This window comes from Dromiciops gliroides, chromosome 5 (genome assembly GCF_019393635.1).
Source record: "Dromiciops gliroides isolate mDroGli1 chromosome 5, mDroGli1.pri, whole genome shotgun sequence".
In the NCBI taxonomy this organism is placed as follows: domain Eukaryota; kingdom Metazoa; phylum Chordata; class Mammalia; order Microbiotheria; family Microbiotheriidae; genus Dromiciops; species Dromiciops gliroides.
In genome coordinates this window covers 125,785,669-125,810,238 of record NC_057865.1, presented here as the reverse complement: position 1 = coordinate 125,810,238, position 24,570 = coordinate 125,785,669, and the positions used below count along the sequence as shown (strand labels likewise).

Here is a 24,570-nt window from a genome sequence, read left to right as displayed (position 1 = left end):
TCCTATTGGCATGCTGCCATTTTGTCAATCTCTAGACTTTAGGTCAGTAATTTTGTAACAGGCACCATAGAATTGTACTGTTATTACTGAGAAAGCTCTTTGCCTTATAAGTATTGTATTTTACTTGTTTGTGTTTTTCTGAGAGTAGAAGTAAATTTTACTGTTTTGTTCCTCTAGCCTAGATTGCATATACATTAAAAACTTTTGTTTTCAATAAAGATATATAGACAAGAAATCAGCCCTCCAAGAGTTCACATTTAAATTTTTGAGTAGTCTGGCCAGTTAGAGGCTTGTGCATTTTAATCACGTGTTGTTGTCTTATGCAAAGGTATCACCATACATTCCAGTCCATATGAATATTGTTTTTGTTACTATAAAAATGAATGCATAATTTCATTTCGAGAAACAAAACTTTTAAAAAAATAACAAGTCAACCATCTTTTAAAAGTATCGTATTTTTTTCTTTACTGTTTGCATATGAATTGATGCATTTGAATCCAGAAACCACAAGTATTCTCATTCTCACTATAACAGATTCTTCTGCTGATTTAATATTGTTTAACCTATCCTGAATATACAGAGCAGGTTGTTGAGAATACATATTTTAAAGACCTTTATTTATATGTGTTTAATTTAAATGCATGGGTGTATTTGGTCACCATGTGTTCCTGTTAACTTGTGCTTGCAAGTATACACAGATTTGTCTTTGTTAAATCACCCCACATCTGTCCTTCTTGACTGTACCACCCTATATTGTTGTGTTTTATTTTAGAATGCTATTGAAAATCACAGTTTAAAGACATTGCGATCAACATTTGCTTTTAACTTCTGCACTGTAAAAATTTGGCTTACCTTCAAACAATTAAATAAGGCCTTGCTTGCCAACCTTCATCAGTGTTGCTTTTGTGTTATGGAATGTTGACATGTTACAAACATTGTAGAATTTTTTTGGAAAATCCAGTTTTACAAACGGCCAAATGCAAAATCAGGAATGAATGAGTAGCTTTATTCAATTATCACACAAATCAAAAGGTGAATTTTGAAGGATACACAAAAAGGTTTTGTTCATTCAGTGTCTTAAAGAAACATATAATCTGAAGTTATTCTCGTTTCTATTCCTGAAATGGGAGAAACTTGAGACCAGCATAACTTTTATGTTGCATAACACTACAATAGTGTCCAAGGAATACCAAAACAAACCAGCACAAGTGTTAATCCATACATTCTGGGGAATTAGCAGTCCAGAGCGTGCTATCAGGTTGTTCCTGTCATGTCAGGTCTCAGGGTGCTATTACCTCGGATCCTATACTTTGTGTTATGGCTTCAGGGTACTAGACTTGTCAGATGTGGCATTTTGAAATTTATTTTGGCCCAGAGTTAATCCCCAACGGTCCAATATATAGAGGATGCTCTGAATGGGGGTGGGTGATTCCAATGTATCTTTGAATTCTAAGGCTATTCCCTAGATTCTGAGGTAAGATACAGGCCTGGGTGAAATGAAACTTGACTTAGATCCTTTGTATGGCAATTTGTCCTCATCAATCTTAAGTTCCCTCAGCCCAACAGGAGTTTGAATTTAAAATACACTATGGTGAGATAGCTATGAACTTCTATGTATCATCCAAAATGGAACCAGGATCCCCAATATAGCCTGCTTTTACTTATTTGTTTGTTTGTTTGTTTTTTTTATTTTTCGGGTGAGGCAATTGGGGTTAAGTGACTTGCCCAGGGTCACACAGCTAGTAAGTGTTAAGCATCTGAGGCCGGATTCGAACTCAGGTCCTCCTGAATCCAGGGCCAGTGCTCTATCCACTGTGCCACCTAGCTGCCCCTAGCCTGCTTTTTTATGGCAATATGAATAATAGTCAGACATTTCAAGGACTACCTGAGGAAAGTTGCTTTTATCAAATCTTGAATTTTAGTTAATATAGCTCTATAATCTGTATTATAAATTTTCCTCTTGGCAAAACTTTCAAAGTAATTCAAATATAGTACAGACTGATAAATGAAGATTAAATCACATTTAAACTAAAAAAAATATGATGGTAAGAATGCATTGTTTCCATTATATAACATGTTTTCCCATAGAAACTGTGTTATAAAGTTATTCCTATAGTTGAATATGTTACTGCTCTTATGGACATCGGAGCAGATCTACTGAACTACAGAATCAGCAACCCTATGATTGTCATTTCCATCTTGGTCCAGTTCCAGTGCTATTAATCAAGGTCCTTGACCTCCAAGTAGGAGGCTGTTTTAGTTTGGTGATCCATCCATTGACGTGTCATCCTTGGTTACCACCATCTTTCTTTCCCATAAAGATTCTCTTCCAATACCTGGTGTGTTTTTTCAACTTTGATAATAACTTATTTTGTGGACTATACCCTGAGCATATTGAGAAGCCAGGGAATGTTGTCATGATTTTATATTTCCCACAGATTCATCTGAAAAAGAGGGTAATGATTAATCAATCTTTTTTCCTAATACAGTATGACAAAATGCATCATTCAGCATTAAACAATGGTGGTTAAAATGGTAACTAAAGTGTAATAAAAAAAACCCTCCATTTATATGTGAATTGAATTCTGAGGGGTTTAAGGGGGTTTAATATTTGTTTCTATGAAATATTTTGTATAAAAATCATCAGCTATTTTAATTTTCCTAGCAAAACTTTAACATTTTAGGAAACCTTTCTAGAAATTATTACCTGAGATATGAACTATGTACTCTTTTTAAAACATCACATTTTAAGGTTCCCTGGAATTTGTAAAGATAGAAGTAGTTCGAAGTGCAAAAGTGAAAAAGATAACATTTAAAAGAATTTCATTTCCAAATTGTGTCATCATCGATTTTAACAAAAGAAGATATATTTAATTAAGGCTCTGTAGCCGTTTCCCATGAATGCAGGGGGGGGGGGTAGGGGGAGAGCTGGGATGGGGAGAAGTGGTGTTTAATGGCTTCAGAAACTATATCTACCAGGTGAGTAGCTGAAAATATTTACTTCATTGATATACTACCTACATGTTCTGTGGGGGCTGGATGGGATGAAGAAATTTTTTGTTCATATTTGCAAGCCTCTCTCTTTAACTTTTTAAAATCTTTCTAATTTTTAAAGATAACTTAATATGTAGAAAGTTTCTTTATAAAAATTAATACCATTCACCTTTTATTTTTTTGCAACACATAAAACAAGACTACTTTTGTTAGAAATTTGGAGTTATCACTGAATATCTGGTAGAATTTGCATTTCACTCTAGGCTGTTTGATACATAAAATGTTGATCAGAAGAATCTTAAATATGTTTTGGAGCTTAATTTCAATCAATAACACATATGTGGCATTCTAAAATATTCATTATTCACTTCAATTTTTTTAAATTAACACATACTTTGTTTAAAATATTGTGCTAGGGCTGAGGGCTTCAAAGTAAAAAAAATTCAGTACAGCGTCTATTTTTTAAGTCTAGCGTAAAATATGACATTACTAAAAGAGGCATTAAACTGAAAGGAGTTCAGTCTTTTTTTTTCCTTGCAAAGTGGAGGCAAGTAGTTGAAGAGAAGAACAATGAAGTAGGAACATAAGGAGAGAATGTGAAGATGAGAGGAGTGGGTAAAAAGATTGAAACCCTTTAGCAAAGTTTTAGTGAAATAAGTGATAGGGACGAGAGAGAGTCTTGGTGAAGAAAGATGGGGACAGATCTGAAAATTATTCAAAGTCACATTCAAGTCAGAAATTTGAGGTAGAGAGATAAAAGGGTATGATGGCAGAGATTGGTGGTGTGGTGGGGGACAAGCAAGAGAAGGATGCTTTTAAAAAATGCTTTGCAGTAAGGGGAAAATAACCATATTATTGCCCTCTCCATCAAGACAGCACTTTTCCCCCTCCCCTAATCTGAAAACAGATAACATCCCCAACCAATTTCTTGGCATCTCTTTAGAAAATGAAGAAATTCCTTCTAGTTTCCCAATGATTTGGGAAAGCATAGCATTTTCTCCCATTAAAGAAAAAAGGCCAGCCCACATGTTTTTATAAAGCTGTCAGTTCTATGACTGAGTGTCTATTAGTAAGAGTGTATTTATTCTGATAGGCTAATAGGAAATATTATATTTTGTTGGACTTCGTTGTTCCATTTTGCTTGTACTGCCTTTCTTGATATTGAATTAAGTGAATGGGTCTCATTCTCAACTGTCTCTGAGATCTATTAATGATTAGAATAATAACACATTTACACAATTTTTTTTTCTTCAAACCTATGGGGTAGGGGAGCACAAATGTTGTTAACTCTTACTTACCAGGCTCAAAGAAATTAAATAGTTGCCTATGTATTATCAGAACCAGGTTTTGAGCCCAGATTCTTTCAACTACACAATACTGACTCTCTTGAAAGCACTTAAATTTTCTCTGTTCTGAACCCAGCATAGCCTCAATTACATTATAGGCACTATGATAATCATGATTGCTTCAGGAAAACAAATGATAATAGGCAATATAGCCATTTTTCTCCTAGTTCAAGAAAAGAATTTAGGGGAAAATTTGGCTAAATGATAGATCTAATAACACAAAGTACTTAGTTAATGTACATAAGCAAACCATGTTCTTTATAAGCAGTACTTACATGAGAGTAATTCTTCACTTTTAATTTTACCTGGAAAATATTCTTTTGGGTTTGCTGCACACCTGACAGCAGTTTTATATCATCACACTTCCACACATTTGCCAAACTGAAGAGAGAATTTTTTGAGGGAATTAATTTTTAATGTATTATTATATAAATATGTAAATTTACTTGGAAAATTTTGGCTTTTTCATTTAATAGTGAAATACACTGCATCTTTAAATACTAATTCCCCTCTAGAAACTTAATGTAATTTCAACAGGTTGAAATATTGAATTGGAAGTTGTGATAATTATTATTATTTTTTTTAATTTTAGAGATTGATCTTCCTGAATTCATTGAAACAGGAGAATCATTCAAGGTATCATAGTCATTTTTATGTTCATCTTTTTCTTTAAAAACCTAATAAGAAAAGAAAAATCTTGAGTTAGGTATGAGAATTCAGATAATTGTTGGACTGGTAATTTTTCATTATTGGAAATCAGTTAATATTGTGTTTATTATCATTTATATTAATAAAGGACTCACTTCAGATTACAATAGATAGCACGATGTAGTTCTTTTATGAAGAACTACACATATCTCTGTCACTAGCATTCAACGAAAACTACCTCAATAATATATAAAAATAGCTATAACTCATATTTAAAGGTCTGACTTTAAACTTAGATTATCATTAGTCTGATTTAGATGTTAGTTAAATATGGAAATATATGTTATATATGTAGGCTTATAATTAATAATTATTTCATTAGATGACTTGCCACTGGTTTGCTAGATGGTTTAATAGTTAATGTGATCAAGAGTATATAAGCATATAAATTCACATTATATATATATAAACACGCATGAGTATTTCTATTGTTTATACCAGTTGTCCATTATATGTCTTACTTTAGTGAATTTTAATATCAGACTACCTTCCTTCCAGTATACTTCTGATTTACTGTCTATGCTGTCATGCCAATACTAATAATTTTAGTATTTAAACAAGTTAAAGATTAGGAAGAGTGGGGCAGCTAGGTGGCACAATGGATAAAGCACTGGCCCTGGTTTCAGGAGGACCTGAGTTCAAATCCAGCCTCAGACACGTAACACTGTACTAGTTGTGTGACCCTGGGAAAGTCATTTAACCTTCACCCCGACCAAAAAAAAATAGGGAATAGTAATACTTAAGAAATACAGGGATAGGGGTAGGAAATGGGGATGTGATTTCATTGATTAAGAGGACCCCCCCAAATAAAGGAGCTCCTTCCAATATAGTTCTATAGTTTTCTGCTACTACCACAGATGTGTGTGTGTGTGTGTGGTGTAAAGTTATAGTATAAAGTCAGACCAATTGCCTAAATACATGTCTTCATTAAATTCAGAAAATATATCTTTACCTAAAGGGGAAAATTTTTGCAAATTCATTATGTTATATTATGTTGTTGATTCTAATCATTGGGTTTATTTGGACTAAATCTCCCCTCACAATATTTGGGACCCGTTAGTCACTGATTTTTTTTCCCCTGTGATGCCATGTACTCAGTGGGAAACTCCTTGTGCCAATAAAACAATAATTAATTTATAATTATAGTTTTAGAGAGTTACCTTGGGCACTGAGGCTCTGAACTGTCTTGCCAGTATTTGTTAGAGGACTAAGACTTGAACACATGTCTTCCTGATTCCAAGGACAACCCTTCTACCCACTGTGCCATGATGCCTCCCTAGTGAATGATAATATTAAAAAATTTATATTAAGTTAGCATTCACATATTTCGTATTTCATAGTAAGGAACAAAATAATTTAATAAAAATCTAATACTGACATTTTCAATTAGAGAGTTTTCAGCTAACAATGGAACTGAAAACAGAACCTTGAATTCTTGATTTCTAAATTTATATTATCTCCTAAGCAGTATTTAGCTTCATTTCAGTCATCAATATATATTTGTGTATGCACACACATAGCCATGAATTGTTCAAAAAGTGAATTTATGAGGTTGGTTATGAATTCCATTTTTCTTATATGTGTATAGTACTTGAATTTCACAAACACTTTACATACATTATACCATTAATTTTCTCCAGTATGCATAGTATGATCATCTTTTTGATAGCATAATATTTTGTTAAACATTTATGGCAATATTGTAAAGTAGATTAGCTCTAATTGTGAAAGTAAAGCCTTAGTTTAAAATAGTTGGCTTTCATGGAGAAGCCACATGAAATTGTATAGTTCATCTTGATAGTCATGATATATGGACGCTGTGAAATTTGTACTCATTATATCTGTTTTTCTACTTAAGACGGTCACCAATTGTGCTGCAAATAGAAGCTAGTCTTCTTCCCAGTGGGAAGGCTAAAAGACTTGAGGATTTCCTTTGCATTCTCCAGTTTAATGGAGAAAGTAAAAGGGTCTTTGATGGGGTTGAAGAAAAACCATAAAGGGGAGAAGAAAACGATTCAAATGGGGTGTAAGAGAAGCAGTCAATAAAGAGGATGCTGAGTTAAGGAAAATAAAATAGAGGAGAAAGAGAAGTTTTGTCCTGCATTCTAATTGTGATAGTTGGGATATGATATATGATAGTGAAGTATGAGTCAGACTTTCTGAAGAAAAAAATGACAAATCATGTACATTGAAAAAACTATGGATGCTCCACCAGCCCTAGCAAGTGGTAAGAGTCATATGAACATACTCAAGATGAGGAGCTGCACTAGGGAATTTGGTGATTTTCTTGAAGGCTGGATTATAGTCCTGACATGTTAACTGAGAGGTATACTATCTTTCGGAAGCAGTTGTTACCCCCCTTCTTCTGAGTAATAAATAGAGAAAAAATAATGCAGGCAGAAGCAAACTGAAATAAAAACACAACCTAGTATTTCTGAAGGTAATTAGCAGGAAAATGCAAGACTTGAAGATACATGGGTATTTTCATTGTTTCTTGATGTTGAAGGTCATGACTAGAAGATTAAATACCCACTTCTCCAGTTAGATGGATATGGGGAGGGGCAACGAGGTGGTACAGTGGATAGAGAACTGGCCCTGGATTCAGGAGGGACCTGAGTTCAAATCTGGCCTCAGACCCTTGACACTTACTTGGCTGTGTGACCCTGGGCAAGTCACTTAAACCCCCAACTGCCTCACCAAAAAAATAATAAATAAAAACGATGGATATGAGGGTCTTAGCTTTTACTCAGTTGAGAAATTTAAAATTGTTTTGAAACGATAGTTTATAATACCAAAATTTAAAATTTTGGCATTAAGGGGAAGAATATACCAGAAGATTTTAAAGAGAAAACTGAACTGAAATTTAAAGGGAAAAGAGGAAAGATAATTCAGACAAAGTTGACACTACTTGGAAAATTCCAAATACTTGAGGCAACGAGATGTGACTTAGAAGGGATGTTTGGAGTTAGAGGAGTGCTAGACAGACCACATCTGGATTACTGTAAAGATTGTTTTAAGTTTAACTAAGGTATAATCTTCCCCCTTATGGAATTCACTCTCCAGTAGAAGGATAACATATAACATAATGATAATATAACTATAGAAAACATATAATTCTTAAGAGAAACAAAATGGGAGAGGATTGGGAATGATAGTTTCACCAATGCACAGAACATACATAATAAACCAAATGGACTCTACTTTTAACAACAAAAGGTCACTACAATATCAGTCTTATCACATACATATCACATTACTTGGTAGAGAAAAGATCGATGAATAGAATATGACAATGGAAGGACAGAGAGGTATACAAAAGAAACACTTAATAGAAGGAAAGGAGGAGTATTTTTACTGTAGATTAAGAAGGTATATATCTATATGGAAATCCATGAAAATGAAAGTAGAAATGGGATGAATATAAAAAGAGAAACATGTTTTCCACTGAAGATCACCAAGCTAGAAAGGAAATTTGGGCTAATGCCTTCCTAAAATAGACCACAAAACTGGCCGAAGACAAAATAAAATAATGAGAAGAAGATTCAATTTTAATATCTGATAAATGCTTGAATTGGCTGACGGACAGTTTTATTATTTATAAGACAGGAGTAATTAAAGAAATAGAAATTAATAGGCTCCATCATTAGTTTACAGAGGAAAAAGACATGCCAAACTTGCCTTGTTTCATAATCTGATAGGTTTTTTTAGACTGGTATATACAGAATTGCAAACAAAAAGCTTATGAATTTCAGCAAAGAGAGCATCTCATAATTTCTTGGCGGATGAATTGGAGTAATATGTTTGGCTGAATGTTGGCAAATTAGGTAGATTTATATTTGGTTAAAAAACCAGAGGGTTTTGATTAATGAATAACACTCAATCTTAGATAAGATAGGACTCCTATAGCAAGCCACAGTGCTCTTTCTTTGGCCCTGACCAATTAAATATTTTTGTCAATGACTTAAGTAAAAATATAGAAGGCATGTCAGTCAAGTTTGTGAATGACACAAAAGATGGGAAGGATAGTGAATCCTTTGGATATAGAATTGATATTTTAATATCACAATAGGTTGGAATTAAGGGATAACACAATCAAAATAATTAATAGATGTAAAAAATACTGCATTTTGTTTTCTGCTAATATTACATTAATAAAGGAATGAAGACACTTCCTTTCACAACATTTCTAGTGAAAAGGCCTGAGGACCATCAATATGAATAGTATGATATGTCTGCTAAAAAGGAGATAATGCAAGTTTAGGCTGTATTAATAGGTATATAGGTTCCAAATCAAGAAAAGCAATAAATATACTGTAGTCTGTGCGCATAGACCAATCTGAATTACTGTGAAATTAAACAAAAAAAGATTAAATAATACAGTCCCCTTCCCTTATTGAGTTTCATAGTCTAGCAGAAGGATAACATGTAATACATAGATAACTGGGGCAGCTAGATGGCGTAGTGGATAAAGCACCAGCCCTGGATTCAGGAGGACCTGAGTTCAAATCCGGCCTCAGACACTTCACACTTACTAGCTATGTGACCCTGGGCAAGTCACTTAACCCCAATAGCCTCACCAAAAAAAAAAAATCAATCAGTAATACATAGATAACTGTTATATAAAAATAAATAAAAGAGGAAATAAAGTACTACACAAGGTCCAAGAGGGAAAAGTTCATTATTGCCTTGGGAAATCTGGGGAGACTCCAGAGAGAAGGTATACCCCCTCCTCTGATATATTTTGTTCAATTCTGGGCACATTTCGGAAAGGATTTAGATAAACTAGAGAAAATCCAGAGAACAAACATGGGTAAGAACTTTACAATTATGCAATAGAAAATATGTTGAGGGGGCATCTGTGTGGTGCAGTGGATGAAGCACCAGCGCTGGATTCAGGAGGACCTGAGTTCAAATCTGGCCTCAGACACTTGACACGTACTATCTGTGTGACCTTGGGCAAGTCACTTAACCCTCATTGCTTCCCCCCCCCCAAAAAAAAAATATGTTGAAGGAACAAGGGATGTTTAGACTGGAGAAGAAAAGACTTAGGAGGACATGACAGCTATTGTCCATGTATTTGAAAGGTGTTACATAGAAACATCATTAGATTGGTTTTGCTTGACCCCAGAGGACAGAACTAGTTTTCTGGGTGGGAAATTACAAAGAGGTAAATTTAGGCTTGACATAATAAAAATATCTTTATAGTTAGAGCTATACTAAAGTAAATCTCATTGGCCTGCTTGGAAATGATGAGTTTCCCACCTACCTGGAGGTATTTAAATCATGACTAGATTCCCAACTTGTCCATTATATTATAGAGGGGATTCTTGCTCAAGTACAGGTTGAACCAGATGTCCCCAATTTCATCCCCTTGAAGTCTTAGATTCTGAGATTTTGTGAATTTTAAACTTAAAGGATGAGTATGGCTTATAGCAGGTAAAGGAGGGTTAAAGGCCATGATGTAATAGTATTAAGCAAAAACAGAGGAATAGAGAATATATAGTGAATGGCATATAGTCTAATTTGGCCAAAGTTTGGAATACATGGAGGTGAAATGAAAAATGTCATTATCCTGGAAAGGCAGGATGATGACAGAAAGTGGAAGACCATGAATTCCAAGCTAAACTATCTGACATTTAGAGTTAAGCAAAAATAAAATGAAGCTACTTTTAATTTTTAAAAATTTTTTAAGCTACTTTTTAAGACAGTGATACTTCTAGTGCTAACGGGGTTCATTCAATATTATTGAAGGCATCATTTATTTATTTGTTCATTCACTCATTTATTTGTTGGTTTATTGCTTTTGGAAGAAGGTCGAGTTAAATGACTTCTAAGATTTCATGTTTTTATAAATCTGATTCCTAAACACATCATCCCAAGTAGAAATATATACTAAGCTTTGATTTGCCAACTTGAGAATGTCCCAGTAAAGGAATTTTCATTAACGTTATTTAAGAAGTAACAAAGTAGAGACTATTTCCACTAATAAAATATACTAGATTATGCGCAATGTTTCAGGAGAGGTCATTAATGACCAATGATAAAATTTTGGCTGAGCACAACCACCTTAATTATAGGCACATTGAGTCACAATTGTAGTCAGTTCTTCAAGAATCTCCAATTGTATCAGTGTTGCTATTCTTGTTCCAAATAGAGATTGAAATTCCTCCACATCTCCAAATATGGGCAAATATGGCTGATTCTCTGATGAAATTCTCTAAAGTTTGCAATTCTAATCCTTTAATAAGACATACAGTACACGGATGGCTGTACCAATGCTTATTCTCTGCTGGCATAATTCCAAGATCCCATTTCACTTCTGTGCACAGAATGAAGCCTTAGAATTAGACTTGAATATTGCCACAAATGCCTAGGAAAATACTGTCAACATCATCTTACTATGTATATTTCATTGGCAATTAAGTTAGTAAACATATTTAGAATTTCAAGGTTACACGAAGCTTTAGAACAAAACCTTTGTGGGGTAGGTAAAGCAAATATTATTAATCCCCTTTTATAGACTGAGGAAATGGAAGCAGTAAGTATCTGAAGCTGGATTTGAAACTAGGTCACCAAGGTCCAAGCCCAGTGCTCTACAACAGTCTGTCAATAGAATGCATCTCTTAGTGTTTGTATACATTGGTCAAATTAGGATCTATTCCCTTTATCACACCTATGATTTTATTGCCACCAAGTCAACTCCTTTTCGGTTTTATGATCAAGCCACCTATTTCAAAGCTATTAGAAATGGTAAAATAACAAGATTTATAAACTGACATGCCCAATACCCTGAGCCTGAGTGACAAAAATAGTACCTTGGTTTATTTTTGAATTTAGTTTTTCGTAAACATGTAACTTGGTTTCATAGTTAGGGATCTACTTTACAATGACAGCAGAAAGCATGTGGGGATAGTTTATTAACTTCTGGCAGACAACCCCTTTATCAATCACCCAAATGATTTTGAGAGACAACAGAATCCGGGCTTAGGCACACAGGATACCCATATATACTAGGCTAAATGTAGAATTTTTTATTAAGATATTCAAGTATATTTTCACAAGTCATTTTAGAATCAGTTTAGGCACCATTCTAGAGGTGTCAACACAGCCCTCAGGCCCTGTGACCTGCACCTGTTTAAATGTAATTGGAAAATATTTAACAAAATAAATAAAAATGGAACATAGATAATGTAAATTTGTGGTTTTTTAGTCAACATGCATGCACCCTATAGGGATCATCATGCATGATTTAGTGGCCCCCATTTCTATTTGAGTTTGACACCACCACTTAAAATGCTTCTGATGAAAGTTATTGTTTTGTACCCCATAACTTATTTATTATTAATTTTTTGGTGAGGCAATTGGGGTTTAAGAGACTTGCCAGGGTCACACAGCTAGTAAGATGTTAAGTGTCTGAGGCCAGATTTGAACTCAGATCTCCAGACCTCAGGACTGGTGCTCTATCCACTGTGCCCCCTAGCTGCCCCCAACCCCATAACTTAATGCCCAATTCTGACATAAACACAATCAGCATTGATTTATAAGAATGTTACGTTTAGACTGAATAGTTTACTTGGCATCTCGTGATCCAAGGCATTAATTATTACTTTACTTGCTACCAGATGAACTTTAGAATCATGGAGACAAGAAAATAAATTTATATATTATTATTAAAGAACATTTTCAGTAAATAAAAACAGGTACCATCTTTCTTCACTTAGAAATCGTGGTGTTTGTTAATTTAATTATTTCTTCAATTGAAAGGAAGATAACAATTAAGGTACCTTCTGTAAAATTTAATAAATTGAAGCCTCAACTATGATGGTGGTTTATAAACATGAGGGCATTAACTTTTAGCTAACTTGGTTAATTGAGTTATTTAGTAAATAAACATTTTACAGCAAAGTATATGTAGTATTGATTTATTGTCTTTCTCTTATTTCCTGGGTAAAAGTTTGAATTTTCTGATTATTTTATTATAGGAAGAAGATGATGAGGAAGAGCTGGAACAAGAAACTTCAGCAAATCCAAGTACAGCTAGTACCACAAGTCAAATAAAGAAAAAGGAACCCCGGGTCACTACTATATCAAACTTCAAAAGAGAACAAATGAGGACAAAACCCAATGATGCCCAAACCAGTCGGTATCTAACAGAAGAGGGGGATGTCCGTAATGTGATCTTTTACAGTACTTACCAACCAGTAACTGAATTATCAGCCCAAGAGAAAGATATTTCTTGGATTTCTCAAAATATCACTGATGTTGTCGAAACAACTTCATCTTCAGATGATGGTTCAAAAACTACTCTTCGCTTCTCACAGATTAGTTCCTCTGAAACTTCAGATTCTTCACATATCTCAATAGCTGAATCCCAGGAAACATCAACTGATAGTCGCGAAGAAGATAGTTTATTAACCAACTTTCAATTCGAATCAGGTGGAGATGATTCTTCAGGCTCTGTTCCTGCAACTTCAGCTGTGCCATTTGTACCAGAGAATATATCTCATGGATACGTCATTTCCTATGATGTCCTTCTACCAGGATATACCAGAAATACTTCTAAAGATTCAAATGCATCAGATTCTGAAGAGTCCTTGAAGAATCCTGTTGATGAGAATATATGGTTCCATAATATGACAGATTTGTCAACTGATCCTGATGCTACATCTGATAATAAGAAAGCTACTTCTATTGATACAGCAGCTACGGCACCCTCTTCTGTTGGCCCATTGGTGTCCCAGGATACTTCAGTTGTGGATCTAGAAATGCCCCCGTATTCTACCTTTGCTTACTTCCCTACTGAGGTAACACCTCATTCTTTCTCTCCAACCTCTGGATACCACGAATCTGCTTCCACCTCCACTGAGGTACTCTCTCAGACAACTCAACCAGGATACAATGGTGAGATCCCTCTCCAACCTTCCTACAGTAGTGAAGTGTTTCCTCTAGTCACCCCTGTGTTGTCTGACAATCAAATGCTCGACACTACTCTCCCTGCTGCTTCAGGTAGTGATCTGACCTTGCATGCTACACCTGTATTTCCCAGTGTTGGTGTGTCATTTGAATCCACTCTGTCTTCCTATGATGATGTACCTTTGCTTCCATATTCCTCTGCTTCCTTCAGTAGTGAAGTGTTTCACCATATGTATACAGTCTCTCAAATCTTTCCGCAAGTTACTCCAGCTGTTGCCAGTGATAAAGTGTCCCTGCATGCTTCTTTGCCAGTGGCTGAGGTTGATTCATTATTGCAGCCCAGTCTTGATCAATATTCTGATGTGATGCCACATCAGACTGCTCAAGCTACATCAGAGACATCTAGACTTGCTAATGAGTTGGGTGCCCTTAATAAAACATGTATGCTTTCTCAAGTTGAACCATCCAGCAGTGATTTACAGATGCATGTACTTTCTACAATATCTGAACTTGCTTATGCTTTGCCTGATAGAGGCTCCCTCCAGACTTTTCCTGTTTCCTATGATGCTACAGTATCTGTGCATGATTCTGTTCACCAGGGTTCCTTATTTAGCAACCATAACAAAGTACTGATGCTTAAGCCTTCTGTAATAGCCCAAACTGAATCCTTCCAGGAGCCTACAAAGGTTCTTTCTAGTGATATGGATTGGTCTGGAGCTTTCTCTGGTAGTGAGTTCCTTTTGCCAGACACAGATGGCTTGACAGCACTTAACATTTCTTCACCTGTTTCTGTAGATGAATTTACATACACAACATCTGTGTTTAGTGATGTTAATAAGCCGCTTCATAAAAGTGATGGAGATGAGACAGTACAGCAGATTTACTCCTTTAATGAAATGCCTTACCATTCTGAAAGTACAGTGATGCCCGAACTCCCTACATCTAGTGACAATGTAATTAAACCAAATATGTCTTTACAGGAAACCTCAGCTCCTGTTTCTAGCACAGAGGGAAGCCTCCCACTGTCTCTTGCTCTTCCCACCCCTAAGGTTTTTGGTCCTGAAATTAGTCAGGTTTCTGAAAATCACTTTTCAATTCAACCTTTGCATGCTATATCTCCAGCTTTTGGTGACACTTTGCTTAAAGCTATGTCTAGTGCGATCTCAGAACAAGCTTTCTCTGCTGCTGCTTCTAGTGAAATGTTGTCTCCAACACAGCCATTGTTTTTGAGGCCTCCTCTTCCTTAAGCAATGAAGCCTTGCTGCAAACTTCCTATCAGCCCTCTGATGTTGGCACTGTGCTAAAAACTGTCCCCAGCTGTGCCTAGTGATCCAATATTGGTTGAACCTCCACGGTTGATAAAAAAGTGTTCTTCAATATTGCATCCAATGGCATCTGATTCTGCTTCGAGTGAAAACATGCAGCATTCTACCTCTGTACCAGTTGCTGATGTGTTATCACCTACCTCTAGCCTACCCACTGCTTCTCTTCAAGGTTTAACCATTTCTTATGCGAATGAGGAATATGTCACAGCCATTTTACTTAAAAGTGAAATATCGCACCAAGTTGAGCCTTCATTGTATAGTAATGGTGATTGGTTCCAATCTACTGATGTGGGAATTACCAGTTCATTTCCTCCCACAGTTGTACCTGCAGTTGCGACTCCTGATTTCTCCATTTATATGCTGCCAAATACTCATATAAGCAAGCATATTTATTCCGATGAATTTCCTAACTATAACACAATTCGTTCTCTTACCGATGATATTTCAGGTCCTGTAACACTGGTTGCTTCTGATACACATAAATATATTGATCGTATATCTCTTCCTTTACCAAATGCTCATATCTCGGTTACAGCTGCCTCTCCCACCAGTGAAGGCGCTAAAACTTTAACTGGGTTATTGGTTCCCTCCCAAACGACTCCTTTGTTAACCCTGAGTACCAGATCTAGTGCTAATCTTGTAGTTGGTGGTGGCCATGGTAACGGTGATGAGGATGTTAGTGATGAAGTTGATGACGATTATCATGATGGTGGTCTATCTGTAAAAAATTGTATCTCATGTATCTCATATAGAGAATCTCAGGAAAAGGTAGTAGGTGATTCAGATGCTCAAGTAAACAATTTTGTGGACCAGAGTAACCTAATCCCGTATTTGCCATCGGAGAAATCTGAAGAAGTGAAAATAACAGGTTCAGTCTCAGATAGTCAGCTAAGCCCTGACTTGGACAGAAGTCATGAACAGCCCACATCAATAAATGTGCTACCCCCAAAACACAGTGATGCGACGACGATGGGAAATTCTGTTCAGACTGGTTATACCCAAATTCCTGATACCTCAGCATCTAAGTCTTTGGCTATTTTTACAAGTGATGAAGAGAGTGGCTCTGGTCAAAGTACCTCAGATAGCTTTAATGATAATGAGACTTCAACAGATTTCAGTTTTCCTGATCTGAATGAAGGAGATACTGAAGGGACCCTGCAAGCAGGTGACTCAGAATTAACCCCTGGATCACCACAGTCATCAGCACCATCTGTTACTAATGGTCAATCAGTGTTCAACGTTTCTGAGGCAGGTTAGTTGTGGATCAATCTCATAACTGTAAACTCATACAGTATTTAGCTGTGTTACTTTCCTTCCCCTGACTGAGTAGAGACACCACGTAATGTGAGCATATGTCACAGAAAGAAGGATAATTTGTGGTATATTTTTGAGACAAACTACAAATCAGGGAAAAGACAGGTATCAAAAGTAGCACTTGTCCTTCCATTGTTTTTAATCTAACATTCTGTAGTTTTCAGAATATGATCTTTATATTTCAAAAGAATAGTCAAGTTTTTGTCCTCTTTATTTTGTCTGAAATAGCTTAAATTATTTAAGCAATTCTTTCCAAATATTTTATACTCTATATGATAAGATGGCCATTGTAGAATATGATTTGAAATAATTTCAACTAATTAACTGTATCAAAGCCTCTTATAATGACGCATCTTAGCATAGAGGTGAGCCAGGTTTCTTGAAGGATATGGTGGTGGAACGCAAAGTTGAGGAGGTCCTACCAACCTAGAATGGCTTCAGGCATGGGCCCAGACTCTGGGCACCAGCCTTCCTCAGTTTGGAGAGGCTTATCACCAGAAAGTTATTTATCACTTGATTAAGTTTTTAGCGCCCTGCAGAGCATGATGCCACCCACTAAGGCATGGACTTCAAACCATGTCAGCAGAGGCAAAAATTGAAGTATTCAAGTAAGCTTATAGAGGTTGAATATTTCAGAATTTTTAGAATAATGTTTTTTGTTATTTAAAAAAAATTATTCTAGAACTCTTCATGGCTAAAATACCTAGGCAGATCAAATTCTTAAAGCATGTCATGCTCCCCTCAAAAATTATTACATGATCCCTTTGCTTCACGAATTTGCATGTCATCCTTGTGCAGGGACCAGGCCTGTATTGTTCCAATTTTAGTATACGTGCTACCGAAGCAAGCACCACATGATTCCTTTGAACATCCATAAGACAATCAGAAATTTCTGAAAATTAACAACAGAGCGCTTCTTCGGAATAAACAGTAGTGAGCTTTAGAAATAACTTACAGCCAATAGCATATTACAGTTTGAGAAGGGTTTTTACAATTCTCTTTGATCATCTCCCTGTTGCCTGAAGAGGGCAGTATCAGGCAACAAAATACTGCACCATTCATTCACTTCTAACTAGTGTTCTAGCAGGAATTCATGTATTGTATATTGATATGCATCATAATCACATGAAAAGATAAAAATCAATGGACACTTTCCTCTAATGTTAATGTTTTTTATCTTTTATGAATTTTTTTTGCTAGCTAGATGTTTTTCAAACACCTTTTGAAGGACATTTTCTTAAGAATTATAAAATAGGTTCATTATGCACATAAGGATACAATTATACCAAAAGGATCGTGTTATTTATAGTTTGCTTTAATTAAATTTAAGGGAATATTATTTGTAATTAGCAATGAAAAGATTTGAAATCTTGACAGTACTTCAGAAGATACTGTTTAACATGTTGCTTGACTTACTAATAGCTCCTGTTTATAACCCAGCACCTAGACATCAACCTCATTAAAGAATTTTCCTCTCTGTTATTTTCTTCCACTAAATTATGTTGCATATTTTCTTTTAGCGCAACAGCGGCAATTAAAAGTGGGTACATTTTGGTCATGAGGTTTCTCTGCAATCAAACTTTGGCTATTTAACATTACATTTAAATCTCAGCAGTTAAAACTCTGACATGAAAATTTATAATGAATTCATAGTTGAGGTATTATGGTACATTCTTTAGTGCTAACATACATGGAGTTCTATCTAGCTCAGATTTTTGTAGTGATTATTTTAATGTGTTTTTTCCAATTAGATTGTTCCAGAAATTTCTAACTCTCTATCATGTTGTCAAAGCTTTAACAGAAGATGGGTTTAGAGGAGAATTTCAAGAATCCATCTATTTCTCAATTTTTCTAGATTGTAATTAATCATAAATATATTTTCATTATAGATAGATCTAGTACATTGCTGGATCAATTGCAAACTAGTTTACCATTCTTAAATGATTTTCTGAAACCAAATAACTTGCTGATAAAAATTATTATATTGATTTAATGTTTGCCCATTAATAAGAATAAATTTGGGGCATACCTTCTATTATCAGGAGCTAATACAAGTTATTAAAGTTAATAGACATGAAATTCTAAGAGAAGTACTTTGTAAAATTTATCATATGATTACAGCTGGAATTGAATTCCATATCTTCCATATCTATGATGCACCAAGTCTACAGTGCCTTGTCCACAATAGGTTCTAACAGCTCACTGTAGCTTTGGTATTTCATAAGTTCCCAACAGTAGTTTTTCAGAGAGGTGATATTCTGTTCTAATGACATCTAAATTTCAAATATTTCCTTGAAACAAAATACTAAATTGACCATAGCTAGAAATGAATGATATTTTCTAAGTAAGAGATATACAACTACCATGCCTAGGACTCCAATTTTATCATCAAAATTACATTTTACTTTCAAAAACTATTTCAAGTATCAGTATTTATCACTTATCATTCAGTTATTTATTAATAAATTTCTCATTTCATTGGTCAGATAATGTGTAGAGTTCAGATAAGTTGAATTTACTTTGCATAAACAGCTGTTATAATTACAAGAACAAAATTTGTTGGTAGTTAAGCATCATGCCAATTTATAAAGTTATTTCATATCACAACTAGTTGCACTGTTATATGTGTAATATGTACATGTATGTATGTGTGTAATATATATGTATATCCTGTTGTGTATATTTCAAAAACTGTTATGTAGTATTATCTTTCGAACAGAGCCAAAATAACATTAATAGCAAAAATAATGTTTTAAAGAATTAATTTTCTTGCCACAAACAAGCTGAACTAATGTTAATTCCATCAGCTATTTTATAAATATCAATGTAAGTTATTTATATAAAATGTCAAAATAATTTGGATGAAAAGTGAAAAATCCATTTTCTATAAGCTGGCATTTTCTGTATAACACAAAATATGCAGATATTTAAAAATACTGAATAATATGGTTTCTGTATAATGCTGTTCTGTTGTGACAATTCAAACCACTGATCAAGCCAGTCTCCCCCAATTTTTTTTCTTGTCAACTAATTCCAGACAAACTATAACCATATATCAATCTAGTCAGTGTTCAGAATTGGGGAATATAGTAACTGTGATCATACCAGTCAATTATAGCCTCATTGATCATCAACAACCCTGGGAAGTAGATGCTATTATCATTCCCATTTTACAGTTGAAGAAACTGAGACAGACAGAAATTAAGTACCTAGCCTAGGGTGACACAGTAAGTGTCTCAGGCTCTATTTTAACTCAGATCTTCTTAGCTCTAGGTCCAGTGCTATATCCACTGCACCACCTAGCTAGTCGAGCATTTCCACAACCCATTTTTATTTTCTATGGAAATGAGTAGTAGCTAGGAATTATGTCATCCACAATGGGATAAGCATATTAGCCATAACAGAAATTCTCTATGTAGTTAATGAAGGTAGGGTTGAAGAAGAGCAGAGCAGAGAGAGAAATGCATTGGCAATGTGACATCCCATTGACTTGAATTTTTTTCCCCTTTTCATCCTATTTTATCATTATATGGAAGCAGCCATACACTCCATTATTTCTAGCAGATAATAGACTAGTTCTCCAATATGAAATATTCTATGGACCTAGGTTATATTTCCTTCCTACCTAAGAACATCATGGGATATTTGCCAGCGAAATTTCTTATCTTTGGAAGGGGGATTAAAAATTGAGCCTTGAGCCTATAAAAATTATACAATATCAGATCACCATTCCTATGTTACTGTAAGAGTTTTCCTTTTATGAATCTTAGGTATTATTCAGTTTGATATATTTTGAGACTACATTTCATTTCTTGGCATTGTTCTTTAATTTGTATTCCTTAAAATGTTTATAATTAAATTAATTCCCCACGTACTTTATCCCTGTTAGTATGATCATTAGGGGAAATATCAACTGTCTGGATCTAACAATGTAAACCCAATTCCTTCTTTTTAGAGCTTTTCCAAATATATGTACCAGGTCAAGGAGCTCCCTATGCTATAGCAGTGTAATCCGTTATCTTTGTGGAAGTGATTCTAATGAAGGGTTTGATGGATTCTTAAACTTGCCTTCCTACTTCCTAAGTGCCACATGAAATATAAGGCAAGAACTGTGAATAGTCCAATTGTATTCTACAGTATGGGAACTAAGCATTTTTTCCAGTTACAATGATAATACAGGTGAAAATATAGTTTTATGTGCAAACTCCAGTCACAAAAGAAGTGTCCTTTTTTCAGGCCTTTAAATTAATCTGTAGAATGAATCCACACATTCTCATTGTTTAGGATTTTTTAAATTAAAAAAAAATGAGCTTTTGCACCTGTGATTCTTCAGTTACATAGAGTACTTAAATTTTTGATAAAGGAAAAGTAGAAAGAGAAGGAACTCAAAATAAAAATTTTAAATAATCTAGACTTCAAAGTCAAGAAGATAATTTAAATACAGGGAAGCAGTCGGTTGAAATATCTAAAATATTCTTAGCTATGTTGCATTAGGATTTGTTTTAGTTACAAAGAGAAATAATTACCTGTAAATATTTTTGAGAATGTCAAGATATTTAATGATCTGATAAAATTCATTTGCTCCCATTGCTAAATTTACATTAGTGCTGGATAGTTTTTGAATTCTTTAATTGCTTTTTTAAAAAAATATATACAAACTCTGAAGTTCCTAAGAAAGTCACGTGTCATTTGCTGTTGGGGTGCTATATTTCTTCTGTTCAAGTTGTCCATTTTACTTGTTGTCTTTGTTTTCCATAAATGTATTTGTAAACATATTCATCTTATGTGATATTATAGAGTGGAAACATAAAAGGTAAGTGGCAACATATAGTTTTGCAATTCAATAGTTCGTTAATTCCATGACTTGTTCTTGTGCTTAAATATAAACTATGTCAATTTTCTCTGACTGCAGAAGCAAGTAATAGTAGCCATGAATCTCGTATTGGTCTAGCTGAGGGTTTGGAATCAGAGAAGAAGACAGTTATACCTCTTGTGATCGTATCAGCCCTGACTTTTATCTGTCTAGTGGTTCTAGTGGGTATTCTCATCTATTGGAGGTAAGTCTGATGTTTTGTTTTTTTTTTCAGATTGCACGTAGCTCAGATTTTGTCCTGATTAGTGAAATAATATGATTATTATTATAGAGCTCTCTATAAGCAGATGTGAAAGGTTTTTTTTTTAAGTAGATTTTCCTCAGAACTTTAATTATTTCTTGGAGTAGTCATGAACAAGTTGCCATCTTGTGTACATAAAGATTTAATGAAGGGGATGATTGATTTCCATAATTAAGGCAAGAAGATAAAGGTAAAATTAAAGAGCTCTGGTTCTGGTTGTTTTAAATAAATTATTTTGGCAATTATAATTTCATGTTGACAAGTAACAAACAAGAAAACGTCACTGTTGAATTTAATCTCAATTTGATTTTTTTTCACCGTGTCTTTTAAAAGTGTATTTTTTAGAAAAATTAATATAGAAATAGTAATGTATGCTTATCTAACTGTAATCCCTTACTTTATATGAGTGTTATCATATATCTGTTAGAACTACTAAATTACAGTTCAATTAATAGAGGAAATGTATTAATTTGATAAAATTAAAGTAAGAATTACCACATTGAATTCAGCAGTAATGTCTAGGAATAACCGGGTTTGGGTGTAATTTTTTTCCTTTATGGAATATCTTAAAAAGAAAAAATAATAAGATCCATTATACCCTATTATAATTCCTAAGAACAAATCATATCTTAGACTTTGTATGCTGTAAAGAGAGATACATATGTGTTCTGTGCATACTGGTCATATGATATGACCCATAATATATTTGTGTGGGTATCCAAGTACATAGTAAAACAAGGCTTCATATGGAATTTTACTATAGCTAAACTCATATAGACAGACATAATTCACTGATTAGTAAGTTAGAACATTTTGCTCTGAAGATTTGTAGTTAACTCATTCTCATTAGCATTATTTTTCTAAAGCTTTCATATTACCATCAACATATCCATTTTAGGGTGTTTTTCCAAAATAGTTAATATAGATTTAATTCAATAGATATTGTTAAATGCCTTCAATATATAAGTAACTATCAAGGATACAAAAGAAATATAATCTCTGCCTTCAAGGTGCTTATCCTCTGGTTCAGCTGACAGATATAATCAATTCTTCATTGATACTTGAAAAATAGGGAAATACAAGAAAGTATTTTATTAAACATCAAAATGCATGTCATAGGCAATGAGTGATGTGGCAAGTCAAAGGAATTTAAAATCATTTGGATTCACAGAAAGCAGGAAATTTTCAGGGAAAATGTAGAGAATTTGAGTTGTGCCTTAATAGGTAAGTAGGATTAGGATAAGCAAAGAGAAGGTGAGAAGCCATACCAGGCAGGAGAATCAAAGCCATGGACATAGAAATAAGTAGGATGTACTCATGAGACAGTGACACCTAAAGTCAATTGTTCATTTAATGGGTATTTGGCTAGGTTAGGGCATCATTAAAGACAAGTATTGTTTCTACTTCTTTTAAAGAGTAGAATATAAAATCTAAATAGCAGTAAAAAACACTTTCACTTGCCTGTCTTGGGTGTGACAAGTGTTTGCACTTTTAGGGGAGTGCTGGCCCCTTCTCCAGAGGAATTGTTTTATCATATTACTGTATATTACAGAATCTTAATCCAAGAATCATAGATTGTTAGATTTATAAGAAAATTTAGAAAGAGCCTAATCCAAACCCAGGGACAACAGTAGATAGGGTGCTGGACCTGGAGTCAGGACGACCGGGGTTCAAATCCTGCCTCAGACGTTTCTCCAGTGTGTGACCCTGGGCAAATCACTTAACCCTGTTTGCCTCAGTTTACTCATCTATAAAGTGAACTGGAGAAGGAAATGGCAACCTACTCCAATATCTTTGTCAAGAAAATCCCAAATGGCGTCACAAAGAGTCAGACACGACTGAAATGACTGAACAAAGCAATCCAAATTCCTCCATCCAGTGATGAGGAGGTTAAGAAAGTTTAAATGATAGAGTGATGGCCCAGGGACATATGATAAGACTAGAACCTGACTCTGCCAAAAAACTAAAGAGACCATTGCAAATAATATAATTTAAATATTTTGGGGGGCATAGTATTCCAGATAGGAAAGAATAAGGAAGAATCTGCAGGCGAATTTATATTGAGGGGATTCCCAGAGAGTTCTTTGCATAATTTTTTTTTGCCTTACAATGAAATTGAAATGTGGTTACAGCTCCTTTTCCTCCTTACTCTAACCTAATTTCCTTTCTCTCATTATAAGAAGTATCATAAGAAAGCCCTCAGAGGCCAATTGGCCCAACTCTTTCCCTAAGTTTCTACATGAGGAAAACCATTGCCCTTTCCACTTTACTCCACTTCTGTCCCAGACACCATCTTTAAAGAAATATTTCCCTTCAAATACTTTGCAATACATTACCTTTTTAGTATCCTCAGGTGTTCTTCAAGGTGAATAGATGGGGACAGTCTGAAAATATAGTACCTCCTTATTATTCTTCATGCTCCCAATAGCTCTCTTTATTCATTAATCAAGAGTTGGTGCTGCCATCTGATAATATAGGGCGCCCCAAAAGTCTTAGCGTGGTTTTAAACTATTAAAACCTAAAACTACACTTAAGACTTTTGGGACACCCTGCATATTTACTGTATTGATTAAGTATTATAAATTTCACAATCCCTATATTTCCTCAGTTTCCAAAATGTCTTTGAGTTAGGCATGAAGCATCATCCAATCTTATCCAAAAACATTTATTAAGCACCTGCTTTGTGATAGGCACTGTACTACGGGCTGGAAATTGAATAAATAAAAAGAAAGTTCCTGCCCTCAAGGAGTTTACAGTGTAATGGGAGAGACAACATAAAAAGAGACCAAGAGGTGGGGGGAAAGGGGGTGGGGACTGGGGACAACCTGTGCAGGGCATCTTGTTATCTTGTTTGGG

At 34.7% G+C, this 24,570-nt stretch overlaps 1 protein-coding gene and 1 non-coding gene across 2 annotated transcripts in view; one reads left to right on the top strand and one right to left on the bottom strand.

Moving 5' to 3' along the window:
* PTPRZ1 (protein tyrosine phosphatase receptor type Z1) overlaps nucleotides 1-24,570 on the top strand; it is a 250,813-nt gene that overhangs the window by 167,035 nt on the left and 59,208 nt on the right. Inside the window, 5 exon segments of the mRNA XM_043966245.1 lie at nucleotides 4,933-4,976; nucleotides 13,031-15,185; nucleotides 15,188-15,272; nucleotides 15,274-16,538; nucleotides 21,513-21,657. Coding sequence (XP_043822180.1) covers nucleotides 4,933-4,976; nucleotides 13,031-15,185; nucleotides 15,188-15,272; nucleotides 15,274-16,538; nucleotides 21,513-21,657 — 3,694 coding nt within the window.
* LOC122730231 lies at nucleotides 17,344-17,451 on the bottom strand. The gene has a single exon (XR_006353428.1). It is a non-coding gene; the product is annotated as a U6 spliceosomal RNA (small nuclear RNA).